This window comes from Nannospalax galili, unplaced genomic scaffold (genome assembly GCF_000622305.1).
Source record: "Nannospalax galili isolate Female #2095 unplaced genomic scaffold, S.galili_v1.0 scaffold242, whole genome shotgun sequence".
In the NCBI taxonomy this organism is placed as follows: domain Eukaryota; kingdom Metazoa; phylum Chordata; class Mammalia; order Rodentia; family Spalacidae; genus Nannospalax; species Nannospalax galili.
Window position 1 is genome coordinate 167,259 of NW_008348081.1, and position 23,037 is coordinate 190,295.

Here is a 23,037-nt window from a genome sequence, read left to right on the forward strand (position 1 = left end):
GTTCTGTTTAGAGACTTCAAGAAATTTTTCTTTTTTTTTTTAGAAGAAGCATTTAATTACAGCTTTAACATATTCAGTAACAATTTCCAGAGCAAGGATACACCTCTTTCAAAAGTGGCAATAAATTTTTAGGTTCATAGTTAAATTAATACTGTTATACAATATTGAACTGAATATAAACCCTGTAAGACATAAAATTGAATGAGTTTTTACCCTTTAAAGAAGATCGCCATTTCATTTTAAAATATGCTGTTTCCTACATTTTTAATGCTACTAACGCTTAGATGTTTGCACATGTGTCTTTAATCTCTCTGTATCTGATTATTATTAGTGACAGTCGGTTACTCTCGGATCCTTAGTACATGAATATGGATATAAAGTCATCAGGTAGAATTCAATGGTAATGTTTATTACCTCTACTAATTAACATGGAGTCAATTTTTATGCTTCCTCCTCAAATATAAATCTTTTTTTAAAAAATTGTTGAATTTTTGTGTGTGTATATCATACAGAACATCCCACACAGTCTTCTTCATCTATATATCCACTTCCCAAATGGCACCCTCCCACAGCCTCCCCCCTCCCACACACTGTAGCCCATATACTCTGTCATCCCTGTTACTATCCACTGTGTTGTTGGCACCCCAGCCATTCCCCAGTGCTTGTCCATCGGCTGAATCTAGTCAGCCTATCTAGAGATCCTTGTTTTAGGAAGGTCAGCTCTTCCTCATCTAGCAGCAATCAGTTGTCAATATTCCTTTAGATAAGATTAGGGTTTGCTGTTCATTTTCCCAGGTCTATGCTGGGTTACTGTCTGGGAGTCTCTTGGCCACCCTGGCCAACAACTCAAAGGAAGGTATCTCCTGTCTGGCATTGTTTCTTGTTATGTAGCCTTTGGCTGTACATATGGATGCTTAAAACTTATATTGACCCCATTAATCTTTGGTTATACTTTCCTTTTGGGAGTTTAAGACCCTACAATTGGCCCAGATAAACCAATTTATTCTTACTCTTAAGGTTGTTTGAGGATCTGTTCCTCAGGGATAACATGGGCTTGGGAGGAGCCCGTGGCTCCTTTTACCAGTTCCATCTATGTGAAGATAAGTCAAAGGTCCTACTTGACCTTCACTGGCTTTGCTTGGAAGCATGGAGGAAATGTTTCCTCTGTGTTGACCCTCCTCTTTGTAGACTGGACACCAGTTGAGGTCCATTTGGAAAGGTCTCCTCAGCCTCCTTGAACAAGAGGACAGGTGACTCACCACAGCTACAGGACATTTTCAGAGATGCTCATAGTCCCCTGGAACTTAGTCAACCTAGGAGGGAAAGGAGCAAAAACTGTCCTTATTGCCCTCTGTCCAAATTAGTATAACCCTCATAGTATGGCTGTTAAACATCCAAGAAGGTTAATTCCACCAGTCTGGTACTTTTAATTACCATGTGTCATGTAGATAGAGCTTGGGCAAAGACCAAACACTCTCAGGTAAACCTTGCCTAGACATAGATTACATTCTTTGATCTGACTGTATGTATAATTTGTCAGTTGGTTGTTGGCCTAATATGGTTCCCTCTGGTTTTCTAAAACTAGCTAGGCATTGTTTATCTCTCATATTGTCTAACCCTTCCACCATGGTTTCCCCATTTAAGGTGCCCCCATTTTTTCCATTTCTCCCTTGATAATACCCTTCTCCTATGGCCCCACCTCTCTTGAGCTTCTTTCCCTTTATCCCCTAGGTTCCTTATATAACCTTCCCCCCCCCTTAAAATAACCCCGTTTTTATCCATATCTCCCTTATTAACACCTGCTTTCTACTGTTCTTCTCTTTTAGATTCTTTCCTTTCCTTTACCTCCCTGGTTCGTTTTCATTATCCTGCTTCCTGTAGTTAAGTCTGGATACATACTCACTTATAAGAATTTGGTGCTAGGATCCATATATGAGAGAGAACGTACTTCTTTTTTTTCCCTGAATCTATGTTACTTCACTTAGTATAACAGTTTATAGTTCCATACATTTTCAAATTTCATGATTTCCACTTTCTTTACTGCTGAGTAAAACCACATTTTCATTATCCACTCAACAGCTGAGGGACACTTAGATTGCTTCCATCGCTTAGCTATTCTGCAAAGAGCAACAACAAACATGGATGTACAAGTGTCTCTGCAATAGAATGAGTTCTTTGGGTATATGCCAAGGAGTGGTATAATTGGGTCAAACAGTAGGCTCATTTGTAGTTTTTTAAGAGTTCTCCGCACTGCTTTCCATAAGGGTTGAACAAGTTTGCAGCCCCACCAGCAGTGGATGAGTGCTCCCCTTTCCCCACGTCCTCTCCAACATTTGGTATCATTTGTTCTCTTGATCTTAGCCAGTCTGACTGGGGTAAGATGAAATCTTAAAGTGGTTTTAATTTTCATTTCCCTAATTACTACTGATGTTGAACACCTTTTAAGATGCTTCTTAGCCATCTTTATTTCCTCTTTTGAGAACTTTCTGTTCAGTTCCTTAGCTCATCTTTTCATTGGGTTACTTCCTTTCATGATTCTTCTGAGTTTGTTACACATTCTGGATGTTAAACCTCTGTCAGATGTGTTGCTGGTGAAGACTTTCTTCCATTCTGTGGGTTTTCTCTTCACTTCCTTGGTTGCTTCTTTTGATGAACAGAAGCTTTTTAGTTTATTGAGGTCTTATTTGTTGATTCTTGCCCTTGTTTCCTTGGCAGTTGATATCCGGTTTAGAAAATCCTTTCCTACCCCTATATCTTGTAGGTTATTTCCAATGTTTTCTTCTAACAGTTTCAGAGTTTCAGGCCTCACATTGAGGTCTTTGATCCATTTGGAGTTGACTTTTGTGCAAGGTGAAAGATAGGGGTTTAGCTCCATTCTTCTACGGGTGGAGATCCAGTTTTGCCAGCACCATTTGCTGAAGATGCTGTCTTTCCTCCAGTGAATGTTCTTGGCCCCTTCGTCAAACATTAGGTGGATGAAATTAAATGTACTCATATTTGGGTTTTCAATTTTGTTTCATTGATCTATGGGTCTGTTTTTGTGCCAGTACTATGTTGTTTTTATGACTATAGCTCTGTAATACAGTTTAACATCTGGTACAGTAATCCCCCCAGCATTGCTCTTAGTGTTCAGTGTTACTTTGGCTATCTCAGGTCTTTGGTCGTCCATATGAATCTTAGGATGTTTTTTTTTTTTCCAATTCTGTGAAAAATGTCCTGGGGATTTTGATTGGCATTGCATTGACTCTATAAATGGCTTTTGGTAGGATGGTCATTTTCACAGTACTAATTATTCCAATCAATGAGCATGGGATGTTCTTCCATCTTCTGATGTCTTCCTCAGTCTGTTTCTTTAAGGATTTAGAATTTTCATTATAGAGGTCTTTAATATCTTTGGTCAAGTTTATTCTGAGATTTTTTTTTTTTTAGCAGCTATTGTGAAGAGGAGTTGGGAGGGTGAAAGAGGCTGGGGGAGTTAAGGCGCAGTAGGTGCACTGGACTTACCCAGGAAAGGTGCTGGCATCAGGACACTGGAGGCTGTACAGCCCAGGAAGCAAAGGGAGGTGAGGGTGGGACAAGGCCTAGAGGGCTCCTGGGGACCAGGAAAGGTCCTGGCACCAGGGCTCCAGGAGGCTGTGCTGTCCAGGGAAGTAAAGGGAGGTAAGGGTGTGACCAGGTCCAGAGGGTTGCTAGGGATTGCAGGGAGGAACTGGGTTGGTCCAAATGCAAAAGATCAGGAAGCAGTGGTGGCTCTGGGCTGAGAGGTTAGCCCCGGTGTCTGGGGTGCCAAGACAAGAAATGGGCCTGTACCCAGGCTAGGAGGAGAGATCCTTCAAGAAATTTTAAGTGTAAATCATCTACCAAGACTGTAAAACCCAGTAATGAAAATTTCAAAATCTGATGTCTGACCCCTTCCTGGGTTTTCCATTGTACCAAGAGAAGTTCAATGTCACTCAGAATTCAGACATAAAATAGCATAGTATGCCTCTGAGATAACCAGACATTGCAAACCAGACAGCATTCCTGTCACTTCTGGGACTGGATGGAGGTCCCAAGGAAGAGAGAAGATATTCACCCCAGCGTCTTGGAGTTGGTTCTATGATTGTGGGACAACAATGTCTGAAGAGCATTCAGGGAACTTGGAGCTGGAATCTTTGGAATTTAAAGATGGCTGGCTGAAAGATCTACAAAGAACTTTGCAGGCGGCTCTTTGATAGTTGTGCTGTATCTCTGGGGATAACCACATTTTTGTTTCAGGGAGTTAAAGTCAGCAACTATCTCCACTATGAGCCACTGTCAACATCGCCTTACTGCCATTCATCAGACAGACATTTTGTTCAGCCAGAAGTTGCAAGGCAGTGATAGTCACTGTTAGAAACCCCTCCATGGTGCAGGTTTTACTGGACAAGTACTTGTCCAACAGGACAAAGGGACACACTTCATGTGAAGACTCCTATGACCCAGTCCATACCCTTTTATCAAGTGTAACCTGAAAGCTTCTGCTGCCTTCAGGGAGAGCTGCCCCTGAGGCAACACTGACAGGGATTTCAGTCAAACAGTTCCCCCAGGTCTCCAGTGTCCCTCTGACTTTACCGTGGGCAGATTCTACTAGAGAGGGCTGGAAATGAGAAAGCATTTGGAAGCTCCCCCTACCTGTGTCACAAACAGAGTAAAAGGGAAAGGTGATTTGGAACTGAGAGAGGCAAAATGAAATCACACATGTGCATGAGCTGTGACATGGCCTTTACTTGAAACACTGGTGAACACAGAGCACTAAAATTGATTAAAGTTGTAAAATTTCATTATGTATTAAAACCATCTTTTATTTGATGTTGAGTGTTTTGATCCTGAAACATTAAGTACCCCTACAAGTTTGTGTCAGTGAATTATTACACGTGCAGTGTTTCAACTGCCAGGATTATGTGCTAATTTTCGGGAAATTACATTAAGCTTTGGGATTACTTTTGGAAATTACAAAATGTTGTTAACCTGTCTCAAGAGAACTTTCAACATTGAATTCTTCTTCAAGTGAAGCGGGAACAATGCTCTCTTCCTTCACAGGTGACGTTATGTACCTTGTCCAAAGACAAATTAACACACACAATGAAAGAAAGGGTATAAAAGTTAAAATAATCAATGTTAAGTTATTCCTGTTGGGCATCTTTGTATTCCATGGTGCTGGGCCACTGTCAATACTGCCCCCATTGCCTTCTGTCATACAGTATGGAGGATCCCACCAAGGGTGGCAATGGCAGTGTTGTTTATTGTTGCAGACCCCATTATTATTGCAGGTCCTATTTAGTGAACAATGACTGGCCCAAACAGACTTATTGACACACTTCCTATGAACACACACATGCTCTGGACCACAGCCTGTTCCATCTCTTACTTCACCAATGTCAGGAATGGTCATCCCAAAATGGTAGTCCGTACCCCAGCAAGTGACACCATTGAATTGATGCCAGTGCACAGTGGAATGCTCATTTAAACGTGGAATATCTGCTATGTTCTCACACTGGATTCTCCCACACAGGACATCTGAGTCATTACATCTTATGTATGTATGACTGGATATACCACAGTTGCCAAAACGGTCACCTTGGGTGTTGATTTCCCTGTAGCAAGTCTGAGCTGCACTCCTGGCTTCCTTGCCAAAAATTTGCTGGCACTGTTGATCACGGTTATTACATCTCTTTTCATAGCAGTAGCCACCACCATGGCAAGGGGTCCCATCCAGCACATAGACATCTTCAGGACACTCATGTGAAGTTCCAGTACACCACTCTGGAAGGTCACATTCACTGTCATTTTCTCTACACACTGTGCCAGATGGCATGAACTGGCAATCTTTGCAACAAAGTCCTAAAGCACAGGCAGCACCATATTTCAGAGTGCAGCCCTCTGTACAACATGGATCTTCTGTACACAATTGAAAAGATCCACAATCACATTGTTCTCCATATTCAACCACACCATTCCCACAGAATTTGACACTGAAGGTGCTTAATGGTTTTTTTGCCTTGCGCATACAGTTAGTAGCACCATAGGTATCCCAAAAATTAGCATAACTGCAGTTACTGAATGTGTCGGTGTGTGCTTCCTTTGGATCCATTATACAAGTTTCTTTTGCACATGAACAGCTGTCACTATCATGTATCATACCCAAATTATGACCCAGCTCATGTGCTACAATATAGCCATACCTTTTAAGGTCCTCTCCTATGAGACAATCAACTCCACAATTAAATAATGGATTACAGACACCTCTAACATAGGCTAAGCCAAGAGATATACCGAAATCATATTTTATGAAAAGATGTGTAATATCATTTTGTATACGATCATTAAGGTTGATATTCTTCCAAGCACAAAAATCAGCAAGGACATTGTATATGTTATCCACTATCACTGGGTTTCCTTCAGTCCAGATCTCAACTCCTTGTAAAACTATTTCAACATCTAGTGTATAATAAACAGAATTTGTTGCATGGATGATGAGGTATGCATCTATTAACACAAGTGAAATGTTGTGTTGCCGAAAAACGTATCTCTCATGATCTATCACCAATGCCAGTTCAAGGTATCGTTTATGGGTCCACCATCCCTCGGAGCTGCTCTGCATGAGGGTAAAGTTATAGTGCTCTTGAGTCTTCAGTTGCCGTGCTAATTCTTCCTCCGTTAATCCACATCTCATGGGGAATAATTCTGTCTCCTCATTGTCGATCTTATAAATTAGATGTTCAAATGTGGAAGAAGCATTTTGGGGCTTGATTTCATAAGCTGTGTTATTTACTTGAAGTATTCCTTGAAAGCCCCCAAAACAGGTGGTAAGGGCAACTGTGGATATTGGGTCTCCTTCCACAAAACCAAGATAGTAGCAGTCACTCCTGACAAAAGGCTGGTCCTCAAGGAGGGCACCTTGGTCTGTGTACGTGAACACAGACAAATGTTTAGATACCAAAAACTTCTTGGCCTTCATGTGGACAATGTGTCTCTGGCCTCCAAAGTGCAGGCTATAGGACAGCCAGCCTGCAGCCCACATTCTTCTACTGGTTCCAGTGACCCTCAAGGGTATCACTACTTCTGGGAGGCTGGTGTGTTGAGCACACCCAGACAGGGGCCACGCTGAAAAAAAGAGCAACCTCTCCAGCCAGAGCTGCAGGAGAGTGATCCTTATGTGAGCCAGGGTCTCACCCATAGCTACCATGTCCTATGAGATTGCAAAGGAGGGTGAGAGGTGGCTCTGCTGCCTGTGTCCTCTCTTTGTCCAGGTTGTATGCAATGCTGACTTTTAATGGTCTGTCTTCTGGTTGAATTCATCCATCAGAGCAGCAGGACTAAATGAAATGGGAAAAAGTGGCAGAGATAGGAGTAGCTTAATTACATGAGGCCAAGGTGGAAGAGAAAGAACAGATTGTGAGCCAAAATGGCCTAGCATTTGGCCCAGTGCATAACTCTACAAGGTACATATGATTTGTCCATCAATTTTAGTGAGGTATAGTCAAAGTACGAGTATATAAAGAAATCACTATTCATCATTGTTATATTTCTTCAACCTAGATAAAGGGTACATGGGTTCACTACATTGTTTTCTAAATATATGTGTGTGTGCATTTCTATAAAAATATTTTTAAAAAGTGTTCATTGAAAGTAACCATATTTCTTACTTCAGTGAGAAAATATTGGTTTACACATATTGACTTAGAATAAATATAATGGTTCTTTCAATGAATTGTTGAATCACCTTATTTAGGAATGATAAGTAAACCACGCCCACATTTCTTCTTTATTCTCATAATACTTAATATATAATTCTATACTGTAAATCATTACTTTCCCCATTTTCCTTCAATTTTATTAACTTCCAAAATTATGAAAGCATCAATGGTCAAAGGCATAGGACGTCATCGTTCCTGGCTGGGAAGCTGTTGGTATTGTTGCTAACTGGACCTGATGCTCCTGTCTAATTGATTTCTAAGTATTTGTGTTTATGCCAGTAGATGAGTACTGCTGTCAGATTTGTTCAGAGAGGCTTATTTTTTTCAGTGGGTGGCTGGAAAACAGAATGTTCATATAAGATAGCATGAAACCTTATTTGAATACTGAAGTCTAAAGAAGTATTTTTTCAAATAAAACCCCATGCTTTTAATAATTTGTGCTTTCTTGTTCACATAGTTTCTCCCCTTCATTTTTTCATTTATTATTATTTTTATTATATATATATGCATGTATTGCCTGCATGTAGGTAAGGGTACCCCTGTCATGCAATGCTTGAGGACAGAAGAAGGCTGACGGATTTCCTAGAACTGGAGTTACAGACAGTCGTTAGCTGCCAGTGTGTGCTAGGATTCAAACCCAGGTTTTCTGCAAGGACAGTCAGTGTTGTTAATCGCTGGGCCATCTCTCTGGCCCTTTCTTTATTATTATTATTATTTTTTTTTTTTTGAGACAAGGTCTCCCTGTAGCTCCAGCTGGTCTAGACCTCTTTATGTAGACCATGCCATCCTCCACTTCACAGAGGTCTGCTTGCCTCTGCAGCAGGAGACCTGGGATTAAAAGTGTGGGCCATCATATCCAGCTCCACGTTGTTCCTTAACTTTCTGATTTTCAAAATATCCTCACTAAGACACAGGTACCTCAGCTGAAAACTGACACTGTATTTCATTTTTTATCTTATTTTTATTATTGAATTTCAACCACAGTACACTGAGTTGTAAAACTAAGAATTTTTCATTGAACACGTGTTTATACAGCATTGGATATTTCCCTGAATCTTTGCTTTGCCATTGAATATAGGTATCAGGGAATTTTTCTTAGGGTGAATACTAGTCTCATCTTTAAATGACAATAATGCCTTAATGGCTTGGGGAAAGTAATCAAGTACAATACACAAGAGACTTACTGGCCTGAGTTGATGGGTGAGTAGGTAAAGTAACTGTGGGACAAGCATGAAGACCTGAGTTTGGATCACCAGGACCCATAGGAAAAGCCAGGTTTGGTGCTATATATCTGTAGTCCCAGCCATGGGATGGAGAGATGGAAATAGGTAAATTTGGGATACTTTCTGGCCATCCAGTCTAGCTAAACTGGTGAGCTTCAGGTTCAGTGTGAGACCCTGTCTCCAGGATAAGGTGAGGAATGATTGAGGAGGACAACTGATATTTACCTGTGGCCTTCAAGCACATGCACCATATGTGCATTCACATCCACACTCACAAGTCAATAAATACATACAGACACCCCACATACACACTCACATCTTATTATGTCAAGAGACCCTAGCAGACAAGAAGAAGGGAAAAAAATTAAGGGTAAAATTTCTAAATTGTGGATAATATCCTATATTGATTACCTCTCCATGACTTTAGTTTCCTTAGATTTTCAGTATGTCACCTGGTCTGGCTTTGAATTTGTGATCCTTCAGCCTCAGGCTTCCCAAGAGAGTACTGGGATTGTAAGTAGACACCACCATATGGCTTTCCATATTTTTCTTGAAATGAATTTGATAATTTTGGAATATGAATTTTTGACTGATGATAAGTTGATTATTGATATGACACTGTTGATCAATTTAACCAATCCAAATCCATCATAATTTACTATGAACATGACTTGCAGTTAGCTCAAAGGAAAACACATTCAAAAGAACATTTTCAATGATTTTCTTTGTACTTCCTACATTATTTTATGCAATGACTCGATGTGTCAGAAACCTGAAATATGACTTTCAAATATTTCTTGTCTATTCTGTTTTCTCTCTAAAGTTTCATCAAATTTTTCTTTCTCTGCACTTTAATTACTACCTAATATTTATTCTGATTTATTGTCTAATTCAGTATGATTCAAACTATGAGTAACACAAAAAATGTTTAGAACTCCCAACCAATTAAATATAGTAGAATAGGAAAAAATAAGTATATAGATCCTTTTATCTGAATAAGGTTTGAAATACTGAAAAATAATAATGGTGTGGGGAAAATATTATTCATGTACTAATTATTTATGCTTCTATCCCTTAGTGCTAAATTCCTGAATGACTTACTAGCAGATGAAGTGACAATGTCCAGTGCCTCTTCTTTTCTAGTGATAGCTTGTTTCATATCTCTTTTGTAACACCCAGATCATGAACAGCGTTATTTATTTTATTTTATTTTATTTTATTTTTTTCATTTTATTTTTGCTTGAGACCTTACATACAAAGAGAACATGAGTTCCCACCTCCTTTTGTCTCTCATAGAATTAAGTTCTAGATTAAATTGCCTAGCAACAAGAGCCTCTCAGTCTATAGATCCTGGCAACTGGCTAAGATTCCACCCACTCTGGTTTTACTATCTCTACCAAATTGGCTTTATTTAATTCACAATATGAGTAATCTGATTTTCCTAACCTGATTTATTGTGTTTCAGTAACTGCTCAGAATGAATTACCATCACTTTTCTACTCCCATTCTGTGTTCCTCATATGTAATATGATCATTATATCTTCTGTACATTTACTCATACTGTTAACATGGCCCCAGTTTGTTCCTACCAATTAACAATCATCCAGACAAAAAATAAACAGAGAAACATCTTAATTAAATGGCAACATAGATCAAATGGGCTTAACAGACATCTACAGAACATTACACACCAACATTACAGAATACATATTCTCAGAAGCCCATGGAGTTTTCTCTAAAATAGATCATATAAGAAATGGAAAGTTTTAACAAAAATAGGAAATTTCAAATAACTCCTTGTATTCTATCTGATCACAATGAAATAACCCTATGAATCAATAGCAAGAGAAACTATCTGACCCATATAACTCTGTGGAGATTAAATAACACTGTATGGAATGTGAATGGATCAATGAGGAAATAATGAAATTCTAGAAATGAAAAACAATGAAATACAACATACCAAAAAACCTGTGGGATACAATGAAATCTGTCATATGGAGTGTATTAGTCACTTTTCTGTTGCTGTGATAGAAACACTGACCCAAGCAATTTATAGAAGGAAGAATTATTTGAACTTATGGTTCCAGGGGAATTACAGTCCATCATGGCAGGGAGGCATGGTGGCTGGAGGCGGCTGGAGCAGGAGCAGCACAAACTAAGTTCTCACATCATCATGCAGGCAGGGGTAGAAAGAGCAACTGGAGATCTGGCAAGGCTTAAGAACTCTCTAAGCCCACCCACAGTGACATGCTTCCTCCAGGGTAGCCACACCTTCTAAAACCTCCCAAAACAGCGCCATCATCTGGGGACAAAATGTCCAAACACTTGGAGCCTATGGGGGACATTTTTGTTCAAACCACCACACAAAGAAGGTTCGTAACTCTAAGTGCTTACATTAAGAAATCAGAGATGATCCAGAGTAGCTGCACTGTCCAGCATCAGGGCCCACATCTACTCTGCCTAGTTTGTTAGAACCTCCCCAGGCTGTAGCCACCCCCACCTTGTCCTTGGCCCCCCTCCTGATCTCCTTGTCAGAGACCTGCATACTACCCTGGTAAATCAGACCCCGATCCACTGCAGCTTGCTTCCCCCGCACCTTGAGGAACTTCATCCTTTTCCACTCTCTATTGCCTTCCAGCCTTAGATCTAGGCCCTCTCCTGCTCCTCATGCCTCTGGACTATCCTCCTAACCCAGACCCCATCCACTCTCTCCTGATCCCCTGCAGTCTCCAGCTTCAGGGCCCACACCTATTCCACCTAGCTAGTTATACCAGCCCCATGCTGATCCCACACCAGCCTTAGTCTACCCTCTCATAATCTTGCTGCCTGAGACTTCCTCACCAGCCTGCCAGAACCCAGCAACTGGACCCCCATAGCCTTTAATTCCCTTTGCCCCACAGGAAAGCACTCCACTAATCAGCTTGGAATCATCTTGACCCACCAAAAAAAAAAAAAAAAAAAAAAAAGTCAAAAGTGAGAACAGAAACAGAAGCACACGCCAGCTAACCATTCATACCTAGCAAAAAATCAACCAAGTTACATCAAGGAAATAAACAGAACAAAGCTTCAACTAAACAAAGGCAGACTAGAATTTCACATCAGATTCACAACCAACAAAAGAAATTTGTATACCCAATGACAATGCAAAAACACGAACACTATGAAAAGTCAAGAGAGTAAAACCCATCAAAATTTACCAGTTCTACAGCAGTATATTATAATGAGAACCACCTAGAGGAATCCCAGGACACAAAATGTGCTCAGGTGCCAAGGATCTCAGAAAATAACCAACTGTGACCAGTAATAAACAGACATATAGAGATTCGAGATGTATGTGCAAACATCTAAGTGTTAGTGGCATTAAAAATAGTTTTTCTGTATGAAACAGTAAAAAAAAAAAAACATGATCAAAGAACATGCAAACAACAAACTCAAAGAGGATAGGAATAAACTGACCAAAGCACAAGAAAATAGAGATATTGCCTAGCTCTATCTCTTTTGTCATTGAATGAAATGACAAAAACAGTTCAGGACTTGACAAGTGAATTCATAAAAGATAGAAATAATGAAGAAAGCCCAAGCTGAAATGAAGATGGAATTGAAAAATTAAATAAGACTATTTGAAATGACAGGAGAAAGCCTCACAAGCAGAATGAATGAAATGGAAAACAATATCAACACCAGATGACAAAGTTGACTGACTGGACTGCTCAAGTAAAGAACATAATTTAAAGAAACACAGGAATGGAATATGCAGGAAATGTGGGACACCATGAGAAGACAAATCTAAAAATCTATGCATCATAGGCATAGAGGAAGAAAAAGAATCTCAGGTCAATAGCACTGACTTGATCGTCCACAGGATTACAGAAGAAAACTTTCCCAAATTAAGGAAAGACATAACTATACAGACACAAGAAGCACGCAGAACACCAATTAGACAGGACCAGAACAGGAACTCCCCACAGCACATCATGGTAAAAGCACTAAATGTACAGAACAACGACAGGCTCTGCTGCCTGTGTTCTCCCTTTGGTTTGTGGTGTGCAGCACCGACCTTTAGTAGCCTGTCTTCTGTCTGAGTTCATTCATCATAGCCACAGGACTAAAAGGAATAGGAAATAGAAATCAAAGATAGGAGTTGCTAAGTCCTGTCAGGCCAAAAGGGAAGAGGAATAGCAGTTTGTTTGTTAGGTCTTAATCACTTATCATTTGTCCCAAGGCATGACTCCTCATAGAATATTTGTTTTTTAATTAAATTTACTATTGAATTTAAATTATTTATTTAATAATTTTAAATTATTAAAATTATTCATTTCAAATATTATTTATTTATTATTTTTATATGTATGAGTGTATTGTCTGCATGTAAGTGCGTTCATGTCATACAATGCCTCCGGAGATCAGAAGAGGGTGTCAGACTCCCTGGAACTGGAGTTACAGACACCCTATGGGTACTAGGATTCAAACCCAGGTCCTCTGCAAGAGCAGCCAGTACTCTTAACCACTGAGCCATCTCTCTAGCCCTGCTTTTAATTTTAATGAGGTACAGTGGAATTGTAAGTGTGTAGAACAATCACAGTTCCTCAACGTTGATAATTCCTGAATCCAGATAAACAACACATGGATCTGTCATATTATTTTATAAATATATGTGTATGTAAATATTTAAAACATAGAAAATGTTCATGGAAATGACCATATTTCTTATTTTGATGAGCCAATGTTGATTTAGACATATTGACTTGGAATAAATATAAGTAATTTTTCCAATTTCCAATAATGAATGATTGAGTCACCTTTTTTAGGAGAGAGAAGTAAACAATGTTTACATTTCTTATTTATTCTTGTGGTAATTAATATATATTTTCATACAGTAAATAAACACTTTTCCTATTTCCTTTCAGTCTTGTGAACTTTCAAAATGTCAAAGCGCCAATGGTCAAAAGCCGGTGGCTTAGGAGGAGAGGGTCTTAGGACCTAGTGTGGAAGCTATCACTGTTGTTTAGTTATGTGGACCTGATATTCCTGTCTAATTTCCTTCTAAATATTCGTGTTTATGCCTCATAGATCAGTACTGATGTTAGGTTTGGCTAGAGAGGCTTATTTTTGTAGTACAGAGACTCATAATTAGCCAAAGTTCTGAGATTAACTGAGTGTTGAAAGTTGAACCATAAATGGAACATCCTTATCACCCTCTCCAAAGTTCAGGTAACACTGCAGAAAAGGAGTAGAAGGAAAGTAACAGCTAGAGGAAGGGGTTGAGTATGGGGTTGTCCAACGTCTTCTTTTGGATATGACATGGCTGTTTTCCAGTGCTGGTGCAGACTGTCTGGGGTTCTCTAGACTGGAGCATGTCTTGGGCTCTGGTTCTAGTGGTCATCTGTTGTTGCTGAGGTGTCCTCAGTGTGGACTAGTTAGATGGTTCATCAGGTAATAGTGCTTGTTGCCAAGCCTGACAACCCAAGTTTGATCCCCGAGACTCACTTGCAGGATGAAAAGAGCAGACCCCTGTAGGTTGTTCACTGACCTTCGCATCCATCCCCTGTCATGTGTGCACCCATACACATACACACACAGGAGGAAAGGAAAGAAGGAAGGAAGGAAGGAAGGAAGGAAGGAAGGAGGGGGGGAGGAAGGGAGGGAGGGAGGGAAGGAGGAGAAGAAAGAAAAAGAGAGAGAAAGAGGAAGGAAGGGATGGAAGGAAGAAAGAAAGAATTAAAAAAAATTTTTTTAAAGAAAGAGTGACCACAAGGACATTCTGTTCAGTTGTCAAAAGGTTTATATGGCTGACAGTTCACCATGCAAAGCTTCCAGGTTTAATGGAAAGACCTGTCAACAATTCCCACTTTAAAAAATATTTTATTTTTTATATTTATGTGTATGTGTATATTGCCTGCATGTAGATAAGTGCACCCGTGTCATTGCCAGGGGACAGAAAAGGCTGTTGGATCCCCTGGGACGGGAGTTATGGACAGTTGTTAGATGCCATGTGGGTGCTGGGATTCAAACCCAGGCCTTCTGCAAGAACAACCAGTGTTCTTAACCACTGAGCCATCTCTCCAGCCCCCTCTTAACAGTTTTAGTCATTCATAGAAAGAACTGAAAGAGTGACTATGAGAGTACAGCACTGAACTAACAATTTTAATGTCATTTAATAGTTAAGAGTATTTAATAATGACTAACGGTGTTTAACTCCTGATCCAGTGTCCCAGGGAATGATGAATATCTCTGATCTGTCTCACTGTTACTAATGAAATCATTCCTTTCTTGAGAATCAGTAACATCTTCATTTACACTTCATGGAGAACTCTTTTTTTCTACTCAATTTTACAAACATTCATATCTCAACTGTGTGATTCCCAGAAGGAGAGTCATTGCTTTCTCAGAGTTCCTGTCTGTCACACATACCTGATGTTTGTTCGTAATCTAATACAATAGCCCAAACCCCTTCCAAATCACAAAACTAACAATCATCACTTTGGAATACGACATGCATTTCTCCCATTTTTTTCATCAACCTCTCAACTCGACTCCACACCAACCTCAAAAACTTAGATGTCTATTCTTCTTCACCAATAACCTTATCCATATTTCACCATGTCTAACAAGCGTGTGGACAACCCCCAAAGTGCCAGGTGTTTGTTTTTACTGTTTATATGTCATCTCATTTTTTTATTCAATAGTGATAATAATAATCATCATAATAACCATAATAATACTAATGTAATGCATTATTCTGATGATTAGTGTTTCTATTAAGTGATCCTGATAGGTTATTTGTATAACTAATATACAAGATCATTCTGCAACTAAAATGGATTGTGCTCTTCCTGTATCATCTCATTTTTAAGGACCTTAAGATAGGACCTCAGAGCCATGTCTTATGTCATTTTATCATTCACAACCATTGTAATTTTCATGTAGTAAATAGTTAATCCTATCTTTTATTCTACAGAAAAAATTCTCACCAAATTTAAGAACTACTCGTATAACTTTTCTGTTGTTCTACTTTTCAAATTCCTAGCGTTGTGTGTGCTGTCTTATACATAGTTCCAGACTTTATCAGTTCAATCACTATAAATTAACCAACATAGCTGAGTCTAGATTAATATTTTCTCCTGATCTGGGAACTCCTGTAACATGCTTCCAAACACTGCTTGGAAAATAAATCACAATGTATTGATGGGAATGAACAAACTGGAAAATGCAAATGTCCAGATAATCTGACACCTCAGCTGAAGACTGAAGTCACAAAGAGATATTTATTTTAAAATACCAAATGCTTTTATTATAAGCTGCACTTCATTTTCTACATTGTTTCTTAACTGATATTCAAAACATCCTCATCAAAACATAGAACCCTCAGCTGAAAATTGACATTATGTTTCCTTAATGGGTTGGTTTTATTATTGAATTTCAATGAAGGTCTGTTGTGACCTTTCAGTAGTCACTGAAGTGGAATCATCCCAGCCTCCCCACTCACAAATCAACACTGAGTATCTGAGAGAATGAGCTATAAGCACCTTCTACCTGAGCTTAATGCAGCCAAGATAGGATAACAGAAAAAATAAACAGAACCAAAATCCCAACCAACACAAGTGGAATAGAAACATATAGCAAATCACAACCCACAACCTAACATCAGACATCCAGGCCCCAGTGCGGAAACATAAGCAATATGAAAAACTAAGACAATATGCCCCCCAAAGATAATAAGTCATATAGTAATGTTTCCTGATGAAAACACCCCAGATGAATCACAAGACACAGAATTTACAAGAACAATTATAGGCATGTTCAAAGAGTTCAAAAGTTTAAAAAGGAAGCAAATAAACAGTCAAATGAACTTAAAGAGGACAAGAATAAAGTCCTAATAGAAGTCCAAGAAAACACAAATAAAAGACTTAATGAAATAATGAAGAAAATTCAGGATATGAAAAGTAAATTCAACAAAGGATTGAAATACTGAAATAAACCTAAGCTAAAATAAAGATGAAAATGAAAAATTCAGCAACCCAATAAAAAAAGCTCAGTGGACAGTTTTACAACAACCAATGGATCATAAAGAAGATAGACTATCAGAGCTTAAAGACAAGCTATAGCAATTAGACAACTCACTCAATGAAGATATTTAAATGAGATTGAAAATACAGGAACTTTGGGACACTATGAGAAGACCAAATCTACAAATCATGGTTATAGAAAGAGAAGAATTCCAGGTCAAAGTTATAGAACATATTGTCAATAGAATCATGGAAGAAAATATCCAGAAACTAAGGAAAGAGATGCCCATTCTCATACTAGAGGTACACAGAACACCAAACAGATAGGACCAGAAAAGAAACTCCCCACATCGTATTATAGTTAAAACACTTTATTTATAGAACAAAAAAAGGTGTTGCAAACTTCAGGAGAGAAGTCACTAGTCACGTATAAAGGCAAACCCATTAAAATATCATATGACTTCTCAATGTAAACTTTATTTTTTCAACTTAATTTTTTGTGTATATGAGTGTATTGCCTGTATTATGTCAGTGCATCTGTGTAATGCAAGGCCCACAGAGGTCAGAGAGGGTATCAGATTCCCTGGAACTGGAGTTATGGATGGTTAGTCACCATGAGGATGCTAGGAATCAAACCCAAGTCCTCTGCAAGAGCATCCAGTGCTCTTAACCATTGATCCATCTCTCCAGCCCATCAATGTAAACTTTAATTTTTAAATTTATTTTATTTTTATTTTATGTGTATGAGTTTTGTGTCTGCATATGTGTAAGTGTACCTGTGTCGTGCAGTGCTGGGGAAGGACAGAAGAGGGCATCAGAGCCCCTGGAACTGGAGTTACAAATGGTTGTTAGCCACCATGTGGGTTCTGAGATTCAAACCTGGATCTTCTGTAAGAACAACCAGTGCTCCAACTGCTAAGTCATCTCTCCATGCCCCAGTGTAAACTTCAAAAGCCTGAAAAGTTTAGGTCAAGGTCCTTTATGTCCTAAAAGATCACAGATACCAAACCAGACTAATTTGTCTAACAAAACTATCTGCCACAGTTGAAACAGAAAGAAAAACTTCCCGTGTTATATTTAAAACAATGGTTTACTTGGAATTAGCCCCCCCCCCCACTTCAGGGGATAATGTTCCTCCCAGAAACCATAAACTATCAAAGGGCCCAATCCCAGACCTGGTATATATCCCTATAAGTTCTTGGTCAGGGGGATCCAAGAGACACAAAACAATACAGTCTATTGCCATTGCACTTGGCTACCCACCAGAATTTGAGGGTAAGGCCTTATTGCTGAAGACACTACATATTGGTCACAGGATTTGGAGAAATCAAGCTGGTAGTGACTGAAATCCTCCTCTCTGATGGCTAGCTTTCACTGTGCCAACAGTCTTACCCAGCTGTGAACCGTAGAACTACATTAATAACTTTCCCATTGGTGCAATCATAGCATAGATATCATGGTGGTAACCAATACTTAGTTATCTGATTGGATTTAAGGTTTGCTCAACAGAAGGGAACTCATGCCTAGTACTGTAAACCTGGCAAAGAACCCATGGCTAGAGAGGTAATAGACTCTAGGGGAAACCCTACTACTATTATTTTGCTAAATTAATAGTATCTAACTACTTTCTAAATACTTATACCCATAGATTAGTTCAACTCACATCCCTCACCAGAGAAGTTTCTTTTGGTAATGAGTGAAGATTAACACAGAGAATCACAAATTATCAAAGTGCAGAGAATAAGTAACTTTGGAGAGCTTATCCCCAAACTAGGACACCTATATCACACCCCTTAAGCCCAAGGTTCAGAAAACATTGTAGAACTGAGGGCAGAATAACTGTAAGCACTGAGGGTCAGGAAGGACAGCTGCAAAACAGCATCTTCTGGACATAACAGGCGGTTGCACTCATAAACTCCCAACAGCTATGGCTGCATATGCAAAACCTGCATAAGATCAATCTAGCTAATACTGTGTCATGGTTGGAATGGTGGGGTCACAATGTTCCATTCCTAGGTGAAAAGCTACAGGCAGTTGACACCTGCTGGGGGAGAGAAAGTTTTCTTCAGAATAGAGCCCTTGGTAGGTTGCCTATGCTACAGTGAACCTATGTGTATGCACACAACAGTAATTGGACTCTGTAGCTTTGTTTTCTTTTTTAAAGACATGAAAGTGGGAGGGAGATGTGTGGGTGAGGGACCTGAGAGGACTTAGTGGAGGGCAGTGAGTGATAGATTTAATCAAAACAAATTCACATATGAAAGAAAAATTTAAAAAAATTTAAAGCCAGGTGTGGTGACAAGCATCTATATAACCCCAGCATACAGGGGCTGGGGATGGAAACCAGTGGATCCTGGGGCCTTGCTGGCCAGCCCACTCTAGCTGAATTTGTGAGTTCCAGGTTCAGTGAGAGACCCTGCCTCAAAAATAAGATTGAGATCCATTGAGGAAGACTGCTGATATTAATCTCTGGCCTCCAACCTCATGTGCACATACATACACTTGCACACATAAGTGAACATATACATAATGCCACACACACAAAATATATATCTATATATATATATGTACACACATGTGCACATGAACCTTCACTGTACAGAAAACCAAGAGCTCACAGCAGAAAAGGAAGAAGAGAAAAGAAACCATTGAGGACTAAATTGTGAATGACATTCTGATCTTCTGATTTGTTCTCCATGTCTTCGTTTAGGTTTTTTGAGATAGGATCTCAGTATGTTACCTGGTCTGACTTTGAGTCCATGGCCCTTCAGCCTCAGGCTCCCATGCAAGTGCTGGGATTTCAGGCATGCACCACCATATGGCAATTTACATTTTTCTTAGAATGCATTTGGTAATTTTTGGAATATGAATTTTTGTCCTGATGGCAAAAGTTTATTTTTTACAATGCAATATTGCTGATAATGAACTTAACCAACACAAATTCCTAACAAAATGTATTGCAAAGAGGTCAAAGGAAAACAAATTCAAAAGAGCATTTGACCCTGACTGTCTTTGTAGTTCCTATGTTATTTTATATAATAACTTGACATGCTACAGCTGCAGAGAGGTAGTTGACACCTTCATTCATAAGCTGTGTAGTGCTATGAAGCACAGAGCCCTCAAACTTGACTTTCAAACAGCGTCTTTTGTAGATTCTGTTTTTGTCTCCCCATAGCTTCATCAGTCTCTGCACTTTAGTTACCACCTAACATTTTTATTGTCTAATTCAGTGTTATTCAAACTGTGAATAACAACACATTAAAATGTTTAGAGACTCCAAAAAAGTAGAGTGTAACAGGAAAGAATAAAGGCATAGTCTTTTTTCTCTCTGGACAAGGTCTGAAATACTGGAAAATAATTATTGTGTGTTTTGTGCATATTCATGCTCTATTTATGCTTCTACCCATCAGTGACCAGTTCTTAAATGACTCGCTGGCAGGTGAAGTGACAATGTCCGTGATATTTTCTAGTGATAGTTTGCTTCGTGTCTCATTTGTAGCACTTCAGTTATGAACAGATATTTTTTCTTGAGATCTTGTATGCCAAAGAGAACATAAGCTCCCACCTTCCTTTGTCTCTCACAGGATTAAACTCTAGACCGAACTTCCCAGCAGCAAGAGCCTCTTAGTCTACAGAACCTGGTAACTGGCTAAGATTCCTCCCTACTGTGGCTCTACTATATCATCCAAATTTGCTTTCTAGTGACTCCACAATGAATAATCTGATGTTTTTGCCCTGATTTTTAATGTTTCGACAACTGCTCTAGATGATCTCATTTCTTTACTCCCATTCTGTATATTTCTCATTTAATATAATCATTATATCTTCTGTACACTTGCTCATATTGCTAGCCTGGCCCCAGTGTATGTGTTCCATATTGAAAAATACTATGCAATACTTAAAATACTTCTGGGAAGCAAGTTCAAACTCACTTAAGATATCCTGGAGGAATCACATCAGCAATCATCTGTACATTTCCTCCTCAGCTTATTAATGGCTGAGATACAATGCATAGCTGCACATAAATATGCTTATCTACTATGGAAAATGGTTATGCATAGGAAAACAGTAGCGGAAGAAGAGAGCATTAAGAGGGTGAAGAGTTTTGAAAACAACATAGGGAAAACATATCACAGCTCAAGTGACTATCTGGCAGTTTTCTGAATGGTCACTTAGAGAAGACTGCATTTAGCAAGCTTCCCAAAGTAAATCATTGAAACAAGTTAGCTATTTGTTGTGCTCAAGAGTTTACTTGTAGGAGGTGGAGGAGGTTAGAGATATCTACAGGTTTGGTATCTGCCAGTGTGTTTCCATTGCTCCTTCACCTTCGTACGCCCCAAACTATACCATTTCTCTCACTGGAATTTCTCAGTTTTTCCATCTTTCATCACAGCTTAAGAGACAAAAGTTGATCTGATTGTTTCAAACTTTTTATTAGTTCCTAGGGCTTCCATTACAAGGTAACACAAGTGTTTTTTAAAAAAATAATTTATTGAGAATTTCATACATGCATATAAGGTGTTTTGATCAAATCCATGCCCACTCCCTTCCCTCCAATTCCTCCCATAGCTCCCCATCACTTTTTTTCTGATAACCTCATGGACTCTTTCTTCTTCTTTTATTTTATTTTTTAATGGGGCTTTTGGCTGCTCTAACATTCCCCCCTCTGAAGAGGTAACCCTAAAATCTTTTAAGGATTAGATAAAAGTTCCCAAATACTTTTGACAGTTTTGGCCTTTGGAGCAGAGCATGTTGCTAAGTGGCCCAAGGACATTGTTACTTTTAGACAAGAAACTGGCTACTTTTCTTTGGGGTCATTTTACCCTAACTGCCTAGTTAATTCCTACCTCCTAGTCTTATCACACCATCCTCTGAAAAGGTTACCCAAATTGCCAATAGGGAATCAGGACTCAAACCACTCTGGCCTCTTCCATGCTGAGCAGGGACACAGGGTGACACAATTGGAGTACCCCTTCAGTGGGCCTGTCTAAAAGACTCTCAAACTGCATAACTTTTATCTGTAGGGGAAAACGAAAGTCCTTGACTGGTAAATAGGAGATATGAAGGAGAAGTAAAGGCAAGAGTAATTAGCATTACAAGTTCTAGACAGGGAACTAGAAAAAAAAATCAGAATAATGAGGGCAATTTTCAAATATTCATATGAGAGTCCATTGGAATTTCTTAAAAAGGGTTTCCAAAATCATCTCTCTATTGGGTTCTTCTTCACTTTTCTTTTTTCTACCAAGGCTGGACTCGAAAGTGTTGGATTCAGGATTTTCTTTCAGGTATTTTGATAGTTGTTGGAGTAGTTAGAATCAGTAGTTTTCCTCTCAAAGGCTTCTAGATAGGGGGAGAAAACAAATTTATCCATCATTTTAGAACAATAGTGGATTGTCTCTCTTAGCTACAGGTGGGCAGACCACCTGCAGACCAAGATTTGAAGTCTTACCTCTGAGCAGCACTTTCTGGTTAGGAACAAAATCATCAATGAAAAACAATTGTCTAAGTAACTTTTTATATCGACTTTAGCCTAATGTCTGGGAAGTGTAATCCCTTGAACTCTTAAGGAAATATACTGATGACTTTACTCTTTGGTTATAATTTCCTTTTGGGTGTCTAAGACCCTACAGTTGGCACAAATTAATCAATTTATTTTTACACTTAAGGTCATTTGAGAATCTGCTCCACAGGAGTCAAATGGGCTTGGGAGGAGTCCCTGGCTCCTTTCTTTTACCTCTTCCATCTATGTGAAGATAAGTCAAAGGTCCTGCTTGACCGTGTCTGGCTTCACTTGGAAGCATGAATGAGATGTTTTCTCTGAGTTGACCCTCCTCTTTGTAGACTGGACACTGGTTCAAGTCCATCTTGTGGGATCTCAATGGCCTCCCTGAACAAGAGGACAGGTGACTTACCACAGTTACAGGACATTTTGAGAAATGTTCCATAGTCCCCTGGAACTTAATCGACCTTGGAAGGCAAAGGGCAAAAAATATCCTTTAAGTCCCTCTGACCACATTAGTATAGGCCTCAAACTATGGCTGTTAAACATCCAATAAGGTTAGTTCCACCAGTCTGGTACTTTTAATT

At 39.1% G+C, this 23,037-nt stretch overlaps 1 protein-coding gene across 1 annotated transcript; it reads right to left on the reverse strand.

Annotated features, from left to right (window-relative positions):
- Positions 1 to 4,984: 4,984 nt before the first annotated feature.
- Positions 4,985 to 11,555, reverse strand: LOC103743288 (disintegrin and metalloproteinase domain-containing protein 25-like). The gene is given in 2 exon segments (XM_008844525.2): positions 4,985 to 7,261; positions 11,445 to 11,555. Coding segments are annotated over 2 exon segments (2,388 nt in total).
- Positions 11,556 to 23,037: the final 11,482 nt, after the last annotated feature.